General features: G+C 52.6%; 6 protein-coding genes across 6 annotated transcripts; 1 reads left to right on the forward strand and 5 right to left on the reverse strand.

Moving 5' to 3' along the window:
• On the reverse strand, positions 1–1,330 carry BDP55DRAFT_638431 (uncharacterized protein; the record flags this gene model as incomplete). Its single annotated transcript, XM_060573116.1, has 4 exons — positions 1–207; positions 305–473; positions 938–1,172; positions 1,249–1,330. 4 exons carry the CDS (start codon positions 1,328–1,330, stop codon positions 1–3), a joined length of 693 nt encoding a protein of 230 aa, XP_060422574.1.
• Positions 1,331–6,791: 5,461 nt separating this feature from the next.
• On the reverse strand, positions 6,792–7,154 carry BDP55DRAFT_638432 (uncharacterized protein; the record flags this gene model as incomplete). Its single annotated transcript, XM_060573117.1, has 2 exons — positions 6,792–6,872; positions 6,927–7,154. The coding sequence occupies 2 exons, from the start codon at positions 7,152–7,154 to the stop codon at positions 6,792–6,794; spliced, it is 309 nt and encodes a 102-aa protein (XP_060422575.1).
• A 3,575-nt stretch (positions 7,155–10,729) lies between these two features.
• On the forward strand, positions 10,730–11,863 carry BDP55DRAFT_684461 (uncharacterized protein). Its single transcript, XM_060576405.1, has one exon. It carries the CDS (start codon positions 10,974–10,976, stop codon positions 11,232–11,234), a length of 261 nt encoding a protein of 86 aa, XP_060422576.1. The 5' UTR covers positions 10,730–10,973; the 3' UTR covers positions 11,235–11,863.
• A 1,510-nt stretch (positions 11,864–13,373) lies between these two features.
• BDP55DRAFT_684465 (uncharacterized protein) lies at positions 13,374–13,966 on the reverse strand. Its single transcript, XM_060576406.1, has 2 exons — positions 13,519–13,966; positions 13,374–13,454 (listed from the first exon to the last, which is right to left on the reverse strand). Exon 1 carries the CDS (start codon positions 13,922–13,924, stop codon positions 13,727–13,729), a length of 198 nt encoding a protein of 65 aa, XP_060422577.1. The 5' UTR covers positions 13,925–13,966; the 3' UTR covers positions 13,374–13,454; positions 13,519–13,726.
• A 1,540-nt stretch (positions 13,967–15,506) lies between these two features.
• Positions 15,507–16,078, reverse strand: BDP55DRAFT_418896 (uncharacterized protein). The gene is made up of 2 exons (XM_060567433.1): positions 15,811–16,078; positions 15,507–15,740 (listed from the first exon to the last, which is right to left on the reverse strand). Exons 1-2 carry the CDS (start codon positions 15,971–15,973, stop codon positions 15,640–15,642), a joined length of 264 nt encoding a protein of 87 aa, XP_060422578.1. The 5' UTR covers positions 15,974–16,078; the 3' UTR covers positions 15,507–15,639.
• Positions 16,079–18,836: 2,758 nt separating this feature from the next.
• Positions 18,837–20,909, reverse strand: BDP55DRAFT_684476 (uncharacterized protein). Its single transcript, XM_060576407.1, has 3 exons — positions 20,157–20,909; positions 19,822–20,088; positions 18,837–19,767 (listed from the first exon to the last, which is right to left on the reverse strand). Exons 1-3 carry the CDS (start codon positions 20,508–20,510, stop codon positions 19,030–19,032), a joined length of 1,359 nt encoding a protein of 452 aa, XP_060422579.1. The 5' UTR covers positions 20,511–20,909; the 3' UTR covers positions 18,837–19,029.
• Positions 20,910–21,361: the final 452 nt, after the last annotated feature.

Below are 21,361 nucleotides of genomic sequence, written 5' to 3' on the forward strand. Positions count from 1 at the left end.
TCATCGCATCTCAACTTTCATCTCATCCACTCCTCTGAGCCTTTCTCTCGTCTTCACATGCCCACAGCCACAACACCAAAACTTGGCTTCCTTGGCCTCGTCCACTGCTGACCCCGCAAAGCCACTCATGATCATCAACGCCAAGGGTCCAGCCCGTTGCGCCTCTGCAGTCCTTTGGGCTGTTTGCGCCTCGCCGAGCCACTTTGGCTGAGAATTTGTCAAGCTGACGCCTACATAATCGCTTCGTCACTTGTAGACCCCGCCTGCGAGATGGCTCTCGGAAAGAAAGCAAGCAAAAACTTACAGCTCCTCGGTCCGCGAAGCTGCGACCGGTGAGGGGCTTTCCAAAGCTCCCGTCCCCGGACCTGCGGGGCTGTCGGCCGGAGCGCATTCCATAGATAGTGCCCGCCCACTTGACCAAGATGGGAGTACGAAAATCACGAGGCGTCAACAAGGAGCGGGAGCTACGCCAGCTGCAACGAGTTGCTAGAGAATGAAGACTACTAGACATTACTTTGCATAGCCGCATTGCAAAAGTATGCTTGCTGCAAGATTGCAGCTCAAAGTCTAGAATGTCAAAAGTCTTCCCTGCTCAGTCCACAACTCTGCCCGAGTAGGTGCACTCATCCAGGTATCCCACGCATCCGAATGAGCTGAGCCACCGCAAGGAAGCCGAGAAGCCAAGACGTTCGCCGGCTGAACCTTTTTCTCGTTGCTTTCAGTGCTGCATCCTGTTTACTAAACGCTCCCAGCTATCCCGGCGACACGGATACTTCTTGGCCGTTGTCCCCTCAACACACGATCCGGAATCCGCAAGTCTCTCTCCGGTACACCAGCTATACGCCGCATGTTCCAACGCCTGGAGGGCGTCCGAGGCGTCACAGGCTCACAATGAGAAGTAAGGTTGCAGTGGTCTGATGGAACTTTGTAGATTTACACGTCAGATCTAGGTAAAGCTTGCTGCGCTGCGGCACACTCGGTCGACGGAAATGCCGGCTCCGGCGGAATGGACCATTTTTCAATCCCGTTCCCGGCCGACAGGTTACGCATTGCTCTGCCGGAAAGGTCTCGATGGGCAACACCTCTCCGGACTATCCAGAATCTGGCAATTCTCAGGCAATGTGAGGGCAGAGACTCCTTCTCTAGAATCTTGTACGTGATGTTGCAAGCCACTGGAGAAACAACCAACGAGAGACACTGCCCACTCATGAGCTCAGTAAAGTAACTTGGAGGAGTCTCTTGACGTACATTTGACAAATTCAACTTCGCTCTTCATGCTGTAACCCTGTGTTGCGCTGGATGCACGCGTCGCCGAAACGTAAAGTCCCATTCTTACACCTGACCTTTCCAGCTGTACTAAGGATTGGTCTCATATAGAGTCACAAGTAGCATCAATCTCTTCACCTACACTGCTGCCAACTTGACACCGTCTGCTACTGGACAGAGTTTTTAATCGTCATGTATCCGTGATACCCGAGTCTTTCACTTCTGGGCGAAACACCTCCGTTGGAAAGATGCTGGCTCGGCTGCCATCACACATGCCACCACTTCGCCAGTAGCAGAACAAGGGGATCATGGGTGGCAAAGCGAAAGCTCGCAGTCATAAGTGAATGACTCAAGTACTTTCCAGTAGAACTCATTCTGGCTAACTGATCAGGGCCAGCCAGGCAACTCCAATCCTCCCCTTAATGGGCCCCGAGAGGTGCAGTTGAACCATGGTCATTGATGATTGACAAGTACGTGAGAAATTCGAGCGCTAAGAGGGCGGTTGACTTCACATAAGAAGCACCTCTATCTCAAAGATCATAACCAGCTTCCATGTATGCCTAAGGTCAGATCTAAGTTCCGAAAGCAATCAGCTCGGACTCTCGAAGGCGATAGAAACCAGACCGTGAAGTTCAGACTGCGTTTGGTTGATTAACCGGTTACAGAAGATACCGATGGTTTCTTTCCTTCTGTTGGACAGGCTGCCACTGCCGTTGCGTACCTACTTTACTATGTGGTAACCATTTCAGGGCGAAATTCGGCCCACATACTTCTCGGCCTTTCCACAGTAGTCATTCAATAAGACTTCCTCGGTGCGATGTCTACTTGCCATGAGCCGCTGTCAAGACCGTTGAGGGTCTTGCGAGCCAACGCCATGCGTACGGTTCATCTATGCCAAAACAGCTTTACTCAAACCTTGAAGATTGTGCTTTAAGCATGGCAGCGCAAGCGCCAGTCATGATTACTCGTCTGTCAAGGCTTTTGGTCAGCGTGCTTGAGAGGAGCCTGGCGGTGAACATTGTATGTCTCCCTCGAGGGCATTGCAGAACATGATCTGAGGAGATTCCTGTTAACGGCCAACAGCGAACAGCCGCCCAACTCACTTTATCCCAAGGGGCAATGAGCAAGACACACGAAAGAGTGCGATGCTACGAGACCTTGCACGCACGCGGCCCGCAAAGAGACCTGTTCTATCTTCCTGGCCCCAAATGAGCCCATAATGACCAAGACCACAACGCTTCAATGTGATTTGACTTCAGATTTGACCACATGAACCCTCCATAGAGCTCCCTATAACGATCCTCCGTACCGCCCTCGATCTTTCCAGACTAATAAGGAGGGTGACACGAAGCGTCCCTGATTCCACGATCACATAAGCACGCCCCTTTGAGTCCTCAACCCATGTTCAGCAATTCCATACCACCGCCACCGACTCGGCACTCAATCATCTCCTAGATATTCTGCCTCTCTGTGTGACTTTAATCAAAAATAGTCTACTCTTCACAAAAACGTTGTTCAATCATCAATTATCATATGTACTCAAAGTGATTCAAGCGCAAGACCTGCTTGGACTCAAGGATATATCACATGGCTTCATTCGGAAGTGTCAAAGCATTCTATACCCATTGCTTCATACCTGATCAAAGACGAACACGAAGGTGTTTTTCAACGTATCTTGTCAGCTGCCCTTATCGACCAAGTGGAACTCCTGCAAAAGGTATCTCAAGAAGAAACAGTGATTCGATGCCATTTCAGTCCGGAGGATCCAGAAGCAACTCGACTGATTCATCTTCTCATACACTACAAGCCGTGATAGTGCGATACATCGACTGCCTGATTCACATCTTCTCTCTAAAAAATCACATAAAAGACACGAGTCCGTCCACAAGAAAAGCAGAAAACGCATCGACTTCAAAACCACACAATTCCTACCAAGCCAACTGCAAGACTAATCATCAAGGCTACCTACCAGCTTCGACAATAATCAAAAAGTGACAAGACCGAAAACCAACCATAGTTCTCGTCTTAAACCACACCCATTTCCAGAACGTCACTGAAAGCATTCGTTAAGATATGCAGCCGGCCTTACGTTCGATACCACTGCGTCAAGTGCGGCACTAACATCGGTGAGAGGAAGCTGAAAAGGGAGGAATGCGACCGGAAGAAGGCGGGCAACAAATGTCGCGATGTGCCTGTATTGAAATATGAACATCGATCGGGTTACTGCGAGAGAGCGGTCTGCAATTCTTAAGCACCCGGCGGGCGTTTGCAAGAGACAGACAGCAACTTTGTGCGCTTAGCGCTTGTGGATAGCGTATCGAAAGATGGCAGTCTTAAATAGCGGATAGCTATCAGCTAACCAGTTTCAAATAAAAGCTACCTAGTAGCTTTCAGTCATTCTTCCTGTTGCCCATGTCGTTGCCCTTGTTTCTTACATGTGCCCCTCTTGAAGCTCGGTGTCAGAACTTTTGATAGCCCAAGCTGACCTGCATGTATTCGTGAAAGTATCGCGATGAAGAAGTCCGACAATCTGTGTGTATGTATGTGTGCGTTCATGATCAGAGTGACGGCTGGGAAACCTAACTCCAATGCCAAACATGGCTAACATCTAGATACTCAAGCTCCAGAGTGCGGCCTCGAGTGCCATGGTATAGAGGTGGCACTCACTCCATCGCCGCACAATGTTCTGCGTCAAGCTCTCAACAAGAATATCGATAAGCAATAGGCCGATCTAACCCGCACATCGTTCCCTCTCGAGGCGAAAACCCGTTGACAGGACACGCCGTTTTCAAGTCCGCAGAGCATGTCAAACCCCCGAGTCCCCATGCAGAACCCTGTCAGCTAATAAGATCTAAGATACCTCTAAACGCGCGACTTACACCGTAGTCTTTCAATTGTAGGAAATCACTACCCTCAAGACTATGGCTCACATACCGCGCCGCGACGAGGGCATGACCGGGCCGGCCGTGCTTCCAACATAATGAATAGCACAGGTTGTCTCGTCTTCATGTTAAAGCTGGCAGAACAAAATACAGGCCCTTGAGGGGATAGTCCACTGCGCGCAGAGCATCCCCATCAGAATACTCACATCTCCATGAATCCTGCGCTCATCGACCTCGAGGTCTTTTCATCAAACTTGAGAATGGTGGCTTCTTGGAAGGCTGGTGGGCAGCTGGGGTTTCAAGGTTTCGCAGTTCGAGAATGTCGTTGGATCCTGGCTGGGTGTAACCGAGCGAAACCGTCAAGTTCGCGCATTGGATGGGAGTCGGTGCTGTTGAAGTCCGAGTATAGTCTCTAGACTGTTCGCTTCTGGCTCGGGCTGGCTTGCGCAGCTGTTGCGTGAATCAATGCGCCTGCTGCGAAGATGTATGAGAGATGCGTCATCTCGAGACACTTGGGGTAAGGAACGTTGCAAGTATGTGATGCTCCATGTTGGGGTCCGGTTCTTCCTGTCTTGGGATTATTACGAGGGAGTAGACTTGACCTTCATTTCCTGGAAGGGACTCGAAGCCATGACGGCCAATGACATACCTCATCGAGACCGTCGTGCGGGAGCTTGAGCCCATTACACGAAGGCTGAGTTGAAGAGGCAATTAAGTTAAGCTTAAGGTATTAGTGGAGAGCACCCCCAAAGCTTGACTCGAAGGTGACCTTCAGAATTATGTTACTTGATCAGTCAAGATCAAGTTCTGTCTAGTGCCGTAAACGTCCTGCGTCTAATACTTTACCAAGGATAGCTGTTATATCTATCACACTCTCGTGGTGAAGTCCTAGAAACGATTGACAGATTGTGCGTCTTGGCATTGCCTTATTCCCGAGGCGCGTGTGATCGGATGTGCACTTGCCAGCTTGCCTCAATACGAAGACGAAGTTGCCCGACACCGCAAGAAATGGAACGGTGATATTTGATGACCAGGTTCATTGATTTGCTGAAGCACTTGAGCTCAGTGCTCATTACACACCGAGGCATGAACCTGAACTCGACAACATCGCGGCTATCAAATCTACACACAGAAAGGAGATCACGACATTAGAATCAAAACTTCAAAGTCAATAGCAAAAGCAAACCTAGTCCTTTACCCATAAACCTATCGCGATGACCACCCATACCTACCTTAGGTCGTTGGTGGCAGTCACCCACCGAACCCGAATTACGGCATTCGGCATTGCCAACCCATCCCTCACACCATCTCCAATCCCCTAAAAACTTCTTCACCGCCGATGCCGGACACATAAAAAAAAGACATCGCGCAGTACGCAACAAAGAAGAAGAAACGGAATGACAAGAGTCAAGAACACACCCACCCAAACACCCCCGAGTCAGGCCATGACCCCCATCTGCCTCTGGCACTCTTCATGCGCCGGCCACCCCCTTAGCACCCCCAGCACCCCCCGGTACCAGCCGCCGGCCGTACCCGAGACCACGGGCAGTACTCCGTAAACCCGCGCCAGAACCAGGGCCTTCATCCCGCGCAGAAAGAAATCGCGGCAGACAGGGAGGGGAATTACCTACTGTGTAGACACGCCAACTCCTTAGCGCGCATGCAACGCAGCTCTCCAGACTTTCTCGTCTCCGGACACAAGCTTAAACTTGAACTGCGGGCGCGGTAGCTGCAGCTCGGCGAGGCTCGATTCGCTGTTCCGGTGCTGGACCTGCAGAGGAAGACCGCTGACGAAACCCGTCTGTTGGATTTGCTATATCTACCTGTGCCTCAACTGTTGAGCGTGGGGGGAGCACTACTGTACGTCGTTGGCGATGATGTTTATTCAAAACCCGGATGCATCACAGTAGCAATCTTTCGTACAGTAAATTGTGCAACATTCACCCCATCATAAATCTGGCACAAAGTAGTAGTTTAACTGATTTGTATTCATTCTCGTGGGCCCCATGCTCCGAGCCGAGGCGCAGCTCTCACCGCTACTCAGCTCGAGATGAAGCTCCACTGCTCGCCTTCGTTGCCTCGCAACAGTCTTATCTTGCTAACCTGTAGCCACGCCGTCCCGCCACGGGGTACAGTACGTGTATGATGCCTCCGCTGCACAAATCCCCCGAGTTGACATGTATCCACTCATGCAAAATAACAAGCCAGCTCTCGACGATCAAGTCAGAGAGTGTCTGCTGATGATGCCCCAAAACCGTCTAGATGCGAATCATGACGCTATCGCAGTCCGTTGCGATCAATGCAATAACAATTAAAACGAAAGGTGGTGCCGGAGAAATACAGATTTCTGCTTTGGCTCCCGTGATTCCCATGCCGATTGTTGTCCTCTCTTTGGACATGAAGCCGTTCTAGTGACCCAGCCGAAACATGCAACGCTGATAAAAACAAACGCCGGTGTACCTAATGCCACACAGAGGAGGGTATTGAGGAGTTGAGGAAAGTAGGGCGTGAAAGTCGATCCAGGTACCCGTATTGGATGTACAAAGTCGACGTGAAAGGGGTATGAAATTCAAGCGCTCGCAAAGGGTATCGCGGAGATGGCGGTCTATACCAAAGGAGATAGAGAGCTGAAAGAGGGCGCGCTTAGTGTTTCTTGTCGGAGCTGGTAGAGTGCTGCTTCGACGAGTGGTGGTGATGCTTGTGAGAAGAGTGGTGCTTGCGGACCTATGGAATTGTTAGTCAATGTCTCAAGAGACTTCCCACGGCATTGTAGCTTACCCGCTGGCGACCGCGGTGCTCTTCCTCGTCTGAGGAACCATTGCTCAGACGTCTTCTCTCCTCCTCATACCAAGTGCTCAAAGACTTGCCGCCAAACATGAGATCGTCATCCTCGATGATGGTGGCTTGGATCCAACCTTGTGAAGAGAGGTCGAATTCTCTAGCGTTGGGGTCCATGGCGCTGGCGTTGGGAACAACGTAGTAATACTGGTCTTGTGCCGGTGACATTTTGTGTGGAGTCTGACAATGGCGGCTAGTTGTGGACTGGAAGGCGGGTAGGAATGCAAGATGGGATGGAATGGAATGGACAGTCCCTTTATGGTTGTTTGTGTAGACCGTGAGGGAAATGACGCGTGATGCTGGATTTCGCGTAGATGAGTTGCTTGGCTGATAGTGTTTTGAAAAAGCCGGGGTGATCGCAGCGGGAGTTATTTAAGCCTCCAAGACAGGGACCCTTGAGTTATAGCTGGGCCGGGCGGCGGAGAGCAGGGAAGTCTGGACTCTGGAATTCGGGATGACGGGAGGGTGTGCTGGAAATATCGACGAAAGCGACAAAGGATCCAGGCGGGCGGGCGTTCGGATATCCAAGGGGCCAAAAAAAGGGTTTACTGGAAGTGTAGGAAATGTTCGTTTTCCTTTGTTCGATTGCCGGTGAGAATGAGGCAGGGCGAGACACCACTAGACGGTGTGGGCTGGATCGAGTAGAGGGCGGATCGGGGGACCGGTAGTGAGGAGAGGCGTATGTGGGTAGACTGGTATGGGGCGGTGGAAGAGGCTTATTGTGAGATCGTCGAGGCCTTTGGGATGTTCGGTCACTGCTGTATGGCGAGATAATGTAGTCGCGGAAGGGAATAGAAAGAGATTCGGGAGGCGGCTGTCACGATGGATGGACGCGGGCGAAGGCTGGGTTATTATGGATTATGGGATTGTGGGCTGCAAGGCAGCAAGTGCGAGGGTGCGGTCCTTTCCCCGTATTATTTTCAGGTTGGCCTCGCGTGGCGGGAAGGAGCACCGTAGGTACCGAGCCTGCTGAGTGTGGGTGTGGGAAGGAAGGGGGAAGCAGACGGAGTGACATTTGTGAACTTGTGAGAAGGAGGGGGGCAGGGGTGGACTTCCCGGTCTGTGCAGAGTGGGAAGGAAGTGGGCGACCACCCCCCTTCCCGGTGGAGACCGAGTAAGGTAGGGCAACCGCGGGCAGGGGTGGGTGGAAGGAACGGGAAAGGGCGCAAGGAAGAGAAAAAACGGAAAACGGAAAGAAATACGGTGAGACGGGGCTTTCGCTAATGACTTCCACGTCCGTTTAGATGGTGACATGCACCTACTTGCCTAACTCACCCACACGCCTCACTGAAATGAGACGGAAGCAAGGCAGAGAGAGAGCCTAACGCGAAAGTCCGGGGGAGCTGGACACACGTCGGGTCGGGTGCAGTCCAGCTGGCCAGGTCAGGACAAGAAGGACTGTGCAGAAGCAGCATCAATACCGAGCAGCTGCTGTGTGCTGGTAGGTCCTACGTGGTCGACTGGCTACACCTCTCAGCTGAAGACGCGTCTTCGGTGACTCTTGTCTCAAATCTTGTTCCTTCTGCCCAGCGATTCGGAAAGGCGGAGGCAGGGGGGGGGCATTCAATAGTCGGAGGGCAGGCTGACTGAGAAAGTCTGAGGTGAGGTGAGGTGAGGTGCGTGAGCCTGATATTGAATTGGGTACGAGTACAGAGTACGAAGTGCAGACTACGGAGTATTGGTTCATATGGCTTGGGTGCACGAGTGCCACACTGCGGTGCTTTGCTGATGCCGAGACGACGGTATTGGTGCTGATGGCGAGGTCGATACCGAGTATTGAGACTGCTGATGCGGCCTTGTTTCGGCCTAGCAGGCCGTGAAGGGTCGGGTCTGGGTTTCGTGCGTGAAGGAGTTTCTGGACTTGAAGATTCCCGTCGGAAGAAAAGAAGAGTCAGAGTCGGAGGAATTGGATTGGTGGTGGTGATGATGGTTATGGTGATGGTGCGGGGGTTTCCGGAAGTGGAAGTGTACTTTCAAGATACCGCCGGCTCCGGTCGTGATGATTCAACTGTTGCTGGACTCCTTCGCTCCGTGTAAGTCGGCGACGTGGCTGTAACTCTAGCCCGTTGCAAGCTTGCTCCGTGGGATGGCTTGGGGTATTATCGATTGCCGACGTGTCGGTGTCCGGAATGAAGGCTACCATAGGAGCTTAGATGGTCCATTAGAGAGGTCTGGACTTTTGGGGTATTTGCAACCTCAAAATGTGCAGCCGATTTCTGGATGGCCTGGATCGTGGACTGCGACGATGCGATTGGGGGGTTTGAAAGTCTACACTATCCGTAGGTACCGCAGTGTTTATTTGCGCGGCAGCTGAACGCCTTGGAGTATCCGTCAAGAAGATTGGTCGTATGTGAGATACAAATACATGCAGAGACATTGGGCAGCTGAGGCACATTACACGAGAGAGAGGTGAATATACGAAAGACGGCGCTACTACGGAGCAAGTCGCGATTTTACCTATAGATCTGAGATCGGTATCCGTACGGATGTAGATAGCTGTATCGACCAAACGTCTAGCAAATTTCATCACTCCCTGCACTTTGGTGTTTCTTCTTTCTGCCGTGGGTCCCAGAATCCGTTTGAAACGTAAGAATACAGCACAAAGTAAAGAGCGGGTAGATCAAGATATGCTCAGGTAGTGAGTGCCATGGATGATGATGGCAAAAAGGCGGAGCATGGGAGCTGACCTTTACGAACACGCCTTGAGATTATCTGTAATCTTGTGTCATTCCCGTCCTCTTATCCGTATCTGGCGGCTACCTTATCATGAAATAGGACGGTACCATGACAGGGCGGTATCAGATCAGAGCTGACGGGAGGCGAAATGTAAGAATGATAACGACAAGCACAACCTAATGGAACTCGAGCAGGTGTTCAACACGGTGGACTTTGAGCCATGAGTCCATGACACGGCCGAGGATTGCAGCGATGATACAGCACTCCAAACCTGGGGCCGGGGGCGAGTAATGACGCGGATAATTCACTGTAAGCCTGCAAGCTCAGTGGGCGCCGAGAACGGAATACGTCCGTTCCTGGGCAGGGCAACGGCCAACAGTCAGCACCAGGGCGGCCGTCCGTGGCGATGGAATGACCAAACTATCAAGTACCTTTACACTGCCATGATCTGCAGATGTACATGTCGACCCTCTCACCTCTTACACGGAGGGGAAACCTTGGGGTGCATGGCCTGCAGGTTACCTCCTCAGGCGGGAGTCAGTCACCCTAGAAGGCAGGTCGCGGCGTCGCTTCGGCCATGGCAGGCAGAAAAGGCAGAATAATAACCAGGCTACCTAGGTACTCACAACACGATCCCATCTTTTTTCTGCTGAGGGGATTTTTTTGAGTAACAAAATGGGGAAAGGGAAGACGCGGCGCCTCGGGCGGACCAGGCGTGGATTTCTCGGGTCGGCCGTCTTCCGTCGAGATAACGAAGCGAAACGGACTCTCAGGTCAGGCACGGATGACCACGACCGAGGCAAGACGGTTCGTAGCTACCTTAAACACGGATACGACGTCCAGGACTGGATGAGATACGGACGATAGGTACGGGACGGGCTGAGGAAGGAAATGGGAGGTACTTGCTGTACACGGCATGGAGCGACGGATACGTACTCGTCGTACCTGCACTTGCGGTCCCCTAATTTGCAGGGCTGCACCACCAGGGCACCTCGGTTCCACCAATGTCTCCATCCAAAAGATGGGGGGTTCCTTCCACTTTTGACACTGACACTGACCGTCAATCTGTCACCCCTCGGCCCTCCACCGTCTACGCCGTCACGTCGTCCACACCGTCCTTCATCTCACCGAGAAGTATCTCGAGCTACCTTAGCCTCTCCTCCAAGGCCTCCAACTTCGTACTTTCATGTCTCGCTTGCCAGATCATCTCCGTCTTCAGCCCGCCAATGACACGCCAGCCTGCTGCATCTCTTCAGCCACTGGCTCCTGTTGTCTGTTTCGCCGAGAATATGGTCTTTTCTTCTCAACCAAATGCACGCTAGAACCTCACAGTTTTTCATAGTAGTTTTTTTTGGGCTACACGACGCCTCTACCCGTAAAGAGTATTCCCGCCCGGCTTTGCCTTTGTTGATCGTTTCCTGCGTCAGTATTCCCGATGTCCCTGTTGAGAGTCAAGACCAAGGGGCCGCTGCAGATCATGTCAAGCTTCAGATCTTGGCTCTCGTTCTCTGCAGACACCTACAAGTGCCACAGTACTGTGGCACCACACCCTCTGCGTCCTTGAAGGCTTGAACCTCGAATACCTGACTCAGAAAATAATGTGCGCCAGCCAAGTGTAGCTATGTGTACTCCGTACGGAATATTGTCTCTTAGATCCTATGGCGGAACCTGGCCGACAAACACGTCATATCATGATGGATGAGACGCGCGAGACTGACCCAAAGAAACACTCGACACGACAAGGATATCAGTTGGCTCGTTAGTACGGAGTAGAGGACATCATCAAGTATTCGCATATCCTGACATTGTACAAACACGCTGGGGCACCTTGACTCGTCCCGCTTGCGTACTCATCTCGCACTTTGAAGCATTAGTCTGAAAGACTTGGGGTCTCGAGACAAAACGAATGCTCCGTCAAAGAAACTGATACGGTGGTGGATAGACGGCACAATCTCACCCTCATCTCTTGGCTTGGCCCCTCTGCCCCTTGGTCTGTGGCCTCTATCGTTTCCTCCTCCTGGATCTTGGCAGGCTGTGCCAAAGGACCAACCCTGCAATCAAATACGGACGCTACCCGTTCTGCCCAGAAGGCCCGTCCGGATATTGCTGGATGCAATAGGACCTCGGATGATGAACCACGGTTACACAGTCCACAGCCTTTTTAACTGGGCACCTCGTCAGTGTCATCCTTGAATCTGGATATCAAAAAAAAGAACGAGCCGCCGATTGTCATCTCGCCATCTGGGGCATCTGGGGGCATACGCGCATCGGTGTGCGACGTGCAATTTTATCGGCTCGTCGCCCACGATCAACTCATTAAACCCCCAGACTGTCATCACGCCAGATGATGCATCGCCCCATACCCGAAGTCTGCTTCTGGTCAGACTTGCTCGAAGCTGAAGAACCTGACAGCGGAATCCGTCTCTGAAGCCACCGCCCGTGCTCTTGTTGAACCGTTTTTGGTTCTTCGGCGCGCCAACACTCCCCTCTTTCAACCCCAGACAGTCCCCTCATTTCATCAAAACAGCCATTATCAAAATAGCTGCCGCAGTATGGATGGACCGCCTAGGTATCAAAGCACATTCTCGTCTCATATGCCCACCGTTGATAACGCCTGCGGGAAGAGGCGCGATAACAGGATGATTAAAAAAATAAAAAATAAAATGGGATGCCTATTCGGGCAGCCGGCCAACAGTTGCAATATCCACCAGTCGCACGAAGGTCTCCTGAGTCCTGTCATCTGCATCTCGCCATGCATTTCGAATAAAGAAAGCTGGGCCATGTCATGTTACAGTACTTGGGAACCGAGACGGATGGCGCTCTCGACCCCGTTGTTCCGTACCTTGATGTTCATTGTTCTAGTTTCGTGCCCAACCCTAAATGTCCATGGTGCGAATTATCCCGCGCTGCTAGCCAACTCGCGAAACCGCACCCAATCGCCATGCTTTGGCCATGGAATATGGCCCAAAGTCCATCCCGGGGGGTTCTAGGTAGGTTTGCATTTGGAACCCCTCCATTGGGTCGTCTGCCCGGCTTCCAGGCCACCACGGAGGATGAGTCGGGCTTACTTTTTGTTGTTTCTGTACGGAGTAGCTGAGCCCTCCTCATGGCAGACACACGCACACTACCTACCTACATCTCGTACCTGTCACTCGCGTGTAACCCCATCGCAAGCCCGACAAATGGGCTGCGTTGAGGAAACGATGTAGACTTTAGAATCTCGTCTTCGCGTTGGGCGCGGGATGTGGTACAACAAGGGATGAACAAGAGCACGCCAACTGAAGAGTGGCATCGTAGTCATCCTTGTCTTCTTTAATCCACGTTTTCCGCGCTGGCCTTCGGTGTCCTCTTTGGCCTCGTCGGATCCCCAAAGTGCCATGAACCCCCAATTTTACGACTCATCACCAAAGTACTAGGTAGGCATACATACTCAAGTGGTCTGTCAGATGCCAGATATTGGGATGTCGCCTTTGACCAATGACCCCTCCCCCTCTTCCCCCCTCACACTCATACGGACAAGGAAGAGCATGTGTAGCCGCCGGACCGTTTGACATGGCATCCCACCACGATGTTTGCCGTGTCCTCCTGCCCAAACCGGTCACGGGCGGACATGGCGACAATATCACGGCGTGCTCACCTGGACTCGTCAACGGTCCGGCGAACCAAAGCCTCGTGACTTTCCGGCCAGTCACCCGCTTCCCACCCACCCATCCCGTAGCCGCATCTCCCGCCAGTGCGGAGCCCAGATCGAGGGACCGAAGACGCACGACATGGCACTTTCTCCTACTGGAGCTAGGTTGTGTTGTTGGTTGGGCCGCTCAAAAGGGGGAGGGGGGGGGGGGTTGCTGATACTTGCCTGTGCCACAATGCTTCCCGTCAGCAGTACCCCGACTTTTCCACCAGCAAAGACGTGTGTTTTACCCTCCTGGACTTGCTCCAAATGGCGGCACAGGCATTGATCCCGTCGTATCATGTATGGAACCTCGTCTGTGGCTGATGCTGACCAGATGTCATCCGTAGAGGCACGTTGTGCGTCCCTGCCTATCTACGGAATGTAAGTCGGGTTACAGCGGGCTCGGTGCATCAGGGTCCTTTGCGGCCGGGCGATCGCTGGGTACCCCGCGTGTAAAGAGAGAGGGGAGGGAGGGGCGCGCCGAGGCCACGGGAGGATGGAAACTCGCAGCGAACCTGGAGAAGGATAGGTAGGTAATCCGCCAGGAGCGTGGTGGAGGGGGGTGTGCTTCGGTGTGCTTCGGCGCCATTTTACCGCCTGGTCCGCGTCTGCCCGAACAACATTCCCAAAGATGCTACGGAAGATGGATAATATCTAGGTATCCGTACAGGACTGAGAACTCCAGACCGCTGACCGTCCGGCCGGCCGGTCATCCATACACCCTCCGTTACGGGTTCCGTTGGCCTTCGAAAGAGTCCTACCGTATCCGAGGAGAGAACTAAACCCCAAGTGCGCAGGATTAGTCTTCTTTGAGAATATTTACGGTTCAAACACGTACAGGATGTCGTCTCAAGTCACCGAATTCCACGCGACAATGGGGGGATACGTACACCGACCGACTCGGGCATAGACGAAGAGCACCGACTCATTCACTCACACTTGCACCAGGCCGTATGAAACGGCCTGAATCAGTTCTCGCGGGATCAACAGACGTCTCCGACTCGAGCTCGAGTCCCAGTAGCGGTCATGGCAGAGTTCATCATGTCGCCCAACCGTCCTTCCGGCGACAACGAAAAAGCTTTTTGAGGCCACATTCAAACGCACCAACAGTCAACATCCTTATCCTCATCCTCGGACCAAGTCCGGCAACGGCGATACCTTGGCGTTTCTTGGGACCGGCTCACGGGAGCAAAAGGCTCGGCGTTTCGAGAAAGGGCTTGATCGACCAACTGTATCTCGTCTTGTATCCCGGAGTCTCGCTTGGCACGCTGCAGAAAAGCTAGAATCCTCAGAGAAGAACTCTGATCTTCACCGCATGCCGTGTAGGTAGGTTATACCTACACACGTTGTTTACTGCACGTCCCAGGGATTGTGCCAACTTTGCTTCGCTGGCTTCGAGTATCGGCAAAGTGGCCGCTTTTCTCTCTCTCTCTCTATCTCTCTCGTTTTGGGGGTTACGGGCCGCGCCAGACGCACGGAAAACGGTCGGTGAGGCCCGCCATGTGGAGATGGCCGCCGGGGCAGAAGAGTCACCACATGTCAAAAAAGTGTCAAGCGATGGAAGATCTCGATTTGCGGCTTATCGGGGGGGGTTATCACCACCCATAGGTATCATAGTTGGAATACCCAGCTTCCGCTCCTGTTCGACCAATCCTCGGTGAAGAGGCGGGGATCAGGGGATTCCAGAGCCCAACAAGGCAGCAGTCACGAGGACCAGAGCCTTGCTGCAAACACATATAGATATCCAGTAGTGTACCTAGATGACAGCGACCGGTGCCGTGAGGAGTGATTGGGTTCGAAGTGCCGGCCAAGGGGGCTTCCTTTGTCCAGTTGTGGCACGCCGCATGACAGGCGCTTTGCCGGCCGGCAAATGCCATGTGACTTGTTTCGCTCTCCGTTATGCGTGGACTTAGGTAGGGTAGAGTAGATAGATATTCCTGAAGGTTTGGATGTTTGATGCTCACTTCACCCAGAAACATGATTGGTGATGTGTGTTTTATGCACGATACCCGCCGACGGCGCGGCGGCGATACAGCCATCTCCGCATATTTTTTTTTTTCCTTTTCCAAACGGTGGGTTTACAAAAGGATTTCGGTACTTTGGTGAGAATATCGCCCTCGGGGTATTTTTCGCATGGTGGCTGCGGCGGCGGCGATCCCATATGCTTCGGGGGAAATGTACCCGCAAGCCAGGTATCGCCAAAGATCTACATACCACCGAGGAAAACACGAAGAAAGCGTTGGCGGCTCCGCTCACAAGTCTCTCTTTTGCAGGCTTGCAGCGTACATCATTGACCAAGAAGGCTCAACGGTCTAGAGACCGAATCGCTGCGGGTGAAACATGTGCAAAGGAAACAATGTGCTGGTGTATGACCGAAAAAATAAGGCCTGGGGCAAAATTTTTGCCTTCCCGTCAGATTAGTATTCTTCTTGCCATCGGCGGAGAAGCTCCGGGGTTGGGAAACCAATGAGGTACCGACGAGTTGAAATGCGCGAGTCGTCGCAAGTTTGGCGATGGGATCATGGAGGTGTGGATGGTGTTCATGCCCCCTTTGTCTTTTGGGCCGATGCGATGGGATTAGAACCACATGGTGGCAGAACACCCAGGAGACACACACCCTCAAGTTCCGATACCGCATGCACACCGCACCGGACCGTCGAATTTGATAGATGTGTGGTTGTCAAGCAGACCGAACCGTGGTAAACGGAATCATCAGATGAAGCAAACCGTCGGCGAGTGAGAATCTACTTCATGGGTGGTGGGGAGGGTGTTCCACAGAGCACACAAAGACGGTGAGCATAACAGAGTGCCATGCAAACCCAACTGACAGGTTTCGCCACGGGATGGGATCATGGAATCCATGGAAATCGCGACAAGAATTCTCCATTTCGTTCATCAAGTGAGATGCGGCGCGAGGTCTGGTGTCGTGGCGATGACGTCAAGGGTCGATGGAGGGGCATAAGAGGGGGGGGGGGGGGTTTCTTCGTCTTCCTCTTCTTATCCTTGCCGGCTGGTTGGGTTTCTTGCTTGGGAGGGACCAACCCCGCGCGCGCACACAGCACATTGTCACCATTACACTGCGCCGACTGCGGATACACTACTTACTCTTGCTGTGCCGCCATTTTGGCCCTTGTCTAGCAGTAACTTAACGAGGTACCGTTATCTTGGGGGCAGCGGCGGGGGAGGGGGCAACAAGCAGTGACAACATCGTGTCCGCTTCGGACGCGACGTTTTCAGGGGTTTGTAGAAGGGTTTGACAGCTCCTTTCACGCGGGAACCCTGGGGGGAAAAAGCCGAGCGGCGTGGCGGGCAATGACATCAGCGAGGAAGAAGAATTCAACACACCAGACTGATTCATGAGGGGAGAGAAAACGGTAAGCTACCTGAGATCTATTGGAATACCTACCTACCTTACCTGACCTCATGGACAGTGACAGAGCACTGGAACCGTGTCAGTCGAATGCAGCGGAATGTACAGAACCCGGAATCCTGGGAGAGTTTAAACGGTTTCTCAGGAGTCAAGGTGCCATTGGGGCGTAGTTTATTGGTGAGAACCTACGGATACAGAGAGAGACTGCAAAGCTAGAACGAGCCCTACGACAGAGTTACGTTGCGTTGTGTCGCTCCCCCTTACGCAAATCACTTTAAATCAAGGCACTTCACTCTTGAGAAGAAAAGGCTCTTTTGGGGAGTTTGCCATGTGGCCGTCCGCCGAACCCAATTGCTTGCGGAAGACTTCCGTGCCTGAGTCCTGACGTGGGTGCGTGGGTGACGTTCTCTTTTGCTAACCACCACCCCCCCCCCCCCAAATACGTCACCGACGATGATCTTTAGGGGTTGCTGAATCGTGTTGTGCAGCGAGGAACTTGTAGAAATATTCATGTCTGTCTATTTCGGATTGGGATTCATTATAGCGTGGGGCGGTGTATTACAACAGGTAGAGAGTTTGGGGAGTGATTATTCTTCTAAAATGCGTCTCGTGATGGTGAGGGGGTGCTGTTTGGTGCTGATGCTGATGCTGATCAAGTAAGAGTCCGGCGTAAACTATCAGTCTCGTGTTGAAAGACGGCTTTTTTCCATACCTTTTTGAAAGACTTCTCGGGTTCAAGTCACGCCCTGTTGAATCCTCGCGGGATCGTAAAACGGCCTTAAAGCGTGATGAAGAATGCTGCGAAAACGGAGTGCGAAGAAGAGGGAAAAAGTAACCCCGGGTAATGCTGTCCCCCCCCCTCCTCTCACTCGGACCTCTTCCGCCTTGGATTATGCGTTCTTGCACGTCTGTTGAGCTCGCCTTAATTCGCCACAGGGGAAATGGGTGAACCGTGCTGTACAGTACTGTTGCCGAGGCCGTATGCCGCTTGCCCTGAATATGATTGAAACGCCTACAAACTCTTCCGTGGAATCAAGGTCTTGTGCCTGGATCTACATGCAACATGGTTCAGGGACGCCAGGAAACGGACCGCGGCATGTTGCAAAAAACGGTCTGGCGGGGTCCAAGACTGCAAAAAGAGTGAGGTCATTGCGGGATCTAAGGTAGGATGCAAATGACAAGACGGCAGGTGATGCCAAGGGAGAAAAAAAAAAAAGGACTCGCGGTCTTGTTGCTTCAACCTGATTTCTACGCGTTGATTCGGGTAGTTCGGCCGGGAGAGTTCATGCAACTTGTTTTGTTCAGTCAATGATTAAAAGGCCCGGCGGCCATCGATCGGGCGGATCGGACGGGATCTTGGACGGACTTGGGAGGGGCCCGTCGGGCGGGGAAGTGGGGGGGGGGGGTTGCTGCGGGACCGCCGGTGCCGTTCGGGAGGGACGGGACGGGATGGTTTCTCGAATCTGCCTCGGGCTTTTCTTGCTATGATCCCTCGGTATTATTAATTCGACTTTTGAATGGGAATCTTCGTACTCTTTACATCCAAGAACTACCTATGTAATCCCAAGCGCTAGCCATCTCCCTTCTCATCACAGTTCTGCGTATTTTGCGAGGGGGGAATGTCCGGTAGTGTGCTCAGGCACGCTTCTGCCGCCAGGAGGTCTTGTCGCCGTTTCGAATCCGAAGGAGGAGGATACGTTCAGTCGCGCGTCAAATTTCTCCACGATGAGAGGACAGACGCCAAAAATGGAGAGAGGGACGTAGGCTTGCGAGGTTTGGGCATGTGCGGGTAAATGTGTGCAGCTCGCTCGGCCTCGCCTACAGCTACTGGTCTTGGTTGAAGAGGGTGAGATCCCGCCATGTGGGGGTTCGAGATTTGCTCAGCGAGTTGCATGGCCTTTGTGAGATAGTAGAGGAGGGGCCTGGCACGGCTGAGTACTTTTGTAGGAGGTAGGAGGTAGAGATGACATGGCCGTTGGCAATGTGGGTTGAAGTCGGTGCGTGATCAAGTTGCACGGGTCTATAGAGCAGTACTTTGGTGAGAAGACGTCCAGGTTATGGCATGAATCGAAGCATAGAATAGTGGCAATGGCTATTCCAGACAATCCAATGCGTCGAAGCAGATGCACATGTCTTACTTGAATAATGTATAGCTTGCTTGAATATAGTGTTTGCTAGAACAGTATAAACGTAATGCCTCAAACGCCTTGTCCGTTCAATATGGCTCGCAATGCCCTTACACCGCGCAAATACAGCTATAGTACTTAGGAAATGATGAGTCGCGGGGATTCCAGACGTCTATAGGAATCAGCCTTAGAAAGCCTTTACTCCTTCTTCTCCTTCTCCTTGCCCACGTCCTTGGACTTGGACTTTTCCTTGGACTCGTCCTTACCCTCATTCTCGGAGTCATCCTTAGAAGCGTCCTTGGAATCATCCTCGGACTTTTCATCCTTGGATTCACCCTTGTTGTTGTCCTCATCTTCCTTCTTCTCCTTCTCCTCCTCCGCCCCCTCCTCCTCCTCGGAGTCGTCCTTCTTGTTGGCACCGGTGTCCTTCTTGTCGTCCTTCTTGGTCTTGCTCTTGGAGTCGCCCTTCTTGGCGTTCTTCTTCTCCTCCTCCTTTTGCTTCTTCTCTTCCTCCTTCTTCTTCTTCTCGGCCTCCTCCTTCTCCTTCTTTTGCTTCTTCCTCTCCTCCTCTTCAAGCTTAGCCCAATCCTTGCTGGTGTCGGTCTTGCCCAAGTGCATGCTCTCGGCTAGACCCTCGCCGATGTGGGGTTGCGCATTACCGATCTTGGTGCGACCAACCAAGCTGACGAAGATGGAAACTCCGACAATGGCAGTCAGAACGAAACGGTAGATTCCATACCACTGAGGGGTCCAGCCCTTGTTCTTGGCTCGGGTGTCGGCGAGGTAGAGGAAGGTGAAGGCGGCGAATTGTGAGGTAAGGGCATATTCGACGGGCATGAGAAGGGAGGGCCAGGCAATCATAGGCGCGACGACACCCATGCCGTAGCGGAACTTTGTTCGGGTGGGATGGGGCGTCTTCTCGGCGTACTCCATGCCCTACAGTAGTATTAGCCCAGTCACCTGATCGCAGTTGACGTGGATGCTGCTTACCCAATGGACTGCTCCGAGGAAGGAGACGATGATGGCGCCGTATCCGAGCTGGATGGGCTCGAGAAGGCTCAGCCAGTATTGTGCTGACTCATGGTTCATATAAATATGGTTTGCAAAGGTCGACGTAGAGGGCCATTCGAGGTTCAGGTCCCAGCTCAGATAGACTGTGCTTAGGGATGTTGCGAGGTAGGGAAGAGTGCCTGCAAGACCGAGCAAGTAGGGCTCCCTTGGCACTTCGCTAAGATTGAAGGTGTCCTTGACAATGTTCTACCGGCAGTGTGTCAACTAGTGTGCTGTATTGTAGGTGGGGGCGGGATAAGGTGGTGCAGACTTACCAACTCCTTCTTTAGTCCTCCGGTGAGGTCCTCTTCCTTTTGTGTTTTGGCGGGTTCCGGCTCAAATAGGTGGATTCTAGACGACTCGGTCGAAACCTCTTCAGGATGAGACTCGAGCTTCTTTTTCGCAATCTCAGCCTCGGCCTTCTTGTCGATCTTGTCGTAGGGCGAATTTGTGTATCGTGCTTGGAGGGACAGGGGAGCCAGACGAGCCTGGAGGGCCGAAGCAGGTCGTCTGGGGGTGTGAAGAGAAGTCGACGGAGCTCTCGTGGAGAAGGACGTTGAAGAGACTGTTGAGGGAGTTGCGACTTTGCGCGGAGCGAGCCGCACGAGTTGGCGCGAAGAGCGAAGCATCGTGAGGGAGCCTTGGTGTTTGCCTTCTGGAGCTTCCCTGTGTACAAGGATTGTAAGATTGGTATTATTTTGGACAATTGAAAGGTGTAGTCTGATTGTACAGTATGAATTGAATCGAATTGAATGGATCGAGGTCGCGATGGAGCTGGCGGTATCAATGTTTGTGGGAAGTTGTTGTTGAAGAAGCAAGAGGAGAGTTCGGCCGAGTGTCTTGAAGGCCCCCCTTTTTGGTGTCGCTCGAGAGGACCAGTTGAACTATTCTATTGCCTCAAGTTGATGTAAGGCTGGGGTCTAGAACTGGAACTGGAACTAGAATACCAAGGCACAGAGACACCGGCACGCGGCTGCACTCCGTACTCATTGCTCGCATTTGCATGGCCATCAGATCGCAGCCAGGCCATCGAGGTTGCCAGAGCTTCAGCTGCCGGCTGGTGACGTAATGTGAAGACCTCTCCCATGTCTACGCCCGGGCCAGAGGCTCCGCATTGGACGAACCAGCAGCTGAGTGGGGTACCTTATGGAGTACGTACCGCTACTGTGGTAGGCGAGAGTGGCCCAAGCTTCTCTCCCGTCTGTGCCGATGTGATGCCACGCCTTTTTTGGTACCTACTGACCTATGAATAAGGTAGGTAGGTACCTTACTTTACGTAGTTCCTTTCTCATACTGAAAAGGGGGAGGGAGGCACGTGGAAGCTGTTCATGCTCTTCACCTTCGCAAGTGCACCATGATAATAAACAAAAGTATCCTGGTAGTGTAATCCATACCGATACATTAAATAAGGATCAACTTGGAAACGCGAACAGAAGCGCAGTTGTCACTTGTATGCCACGCCTGCCACGCCTGACCAATG

Source organism: Colletotrichum godetiae (assembly GCF_030913485.1).
Source record: "Colletotrichum godetiae strain CBS 193.32 chromosome Unknown BDP55scaffold_84, whole genome shotgun sequence".
NCBI lineage: Eukaryota > Fungi > Ascomycota > Sordariomycetes > Glomerellales > Glomerellaceae > Colletotrichum > Colletotrichum godetiae.

Bases quoted from the DNA above. Each gene is read 5' to 3' on its own strand.
- BDP55DRAFT_684461 (XM_060576405.1), top strand. From the start codon at position 10,974: ATGCACGCTAGAACCTCACAGTTTTTCATAGTAGTTTTTTTTGGGCTA.
- BDP55DRAFT_684465 (XM_060576406.1), bottom strand. From the start codon at position 13,924: ATGGCGCCGAAGCACACCGAAGCACACCCCCCTCCACCACGCTCCTGG.
- BDP55DRAFT_418896 (XM_060567433.1), bottom strand. From the start codon at position 15,973: ATGCGGTATCGGAACTTGAGGGTGTGTGTCTCCTGGGTGTTCTGCCAC. The intron at 15,741-15,810 runs GTACCTCATTGG...TCTGACGGGAAG, and splicing joins TCGCGCATTTCAACTCGTCG to GCAAAAATTTTGCCCCAGGC.
- BDP55DRAFT_684476 (XM_060576407.1), bottom strand. From the start codon at position 20,510: ATGCTTCGCTCTTCGCGCCAACTCGTGCGGCTCGCTCCGCGCAAAGTC. The intron at 20,089-20,156 runs GTAAGTCTGCAC...CACTGCCGGTAG, and splicing joins GAGGACTAAAGAAGGAGTTG to AACATTGTCAAGGACACCTT. The intron at 19,768-19,821 runs GTAAGCAGCATC...ATACTACTGTAG, and splicing joins TCCTCGGAGCAGTCCATTGG to GGCATGGAGTACGCCGAGAA.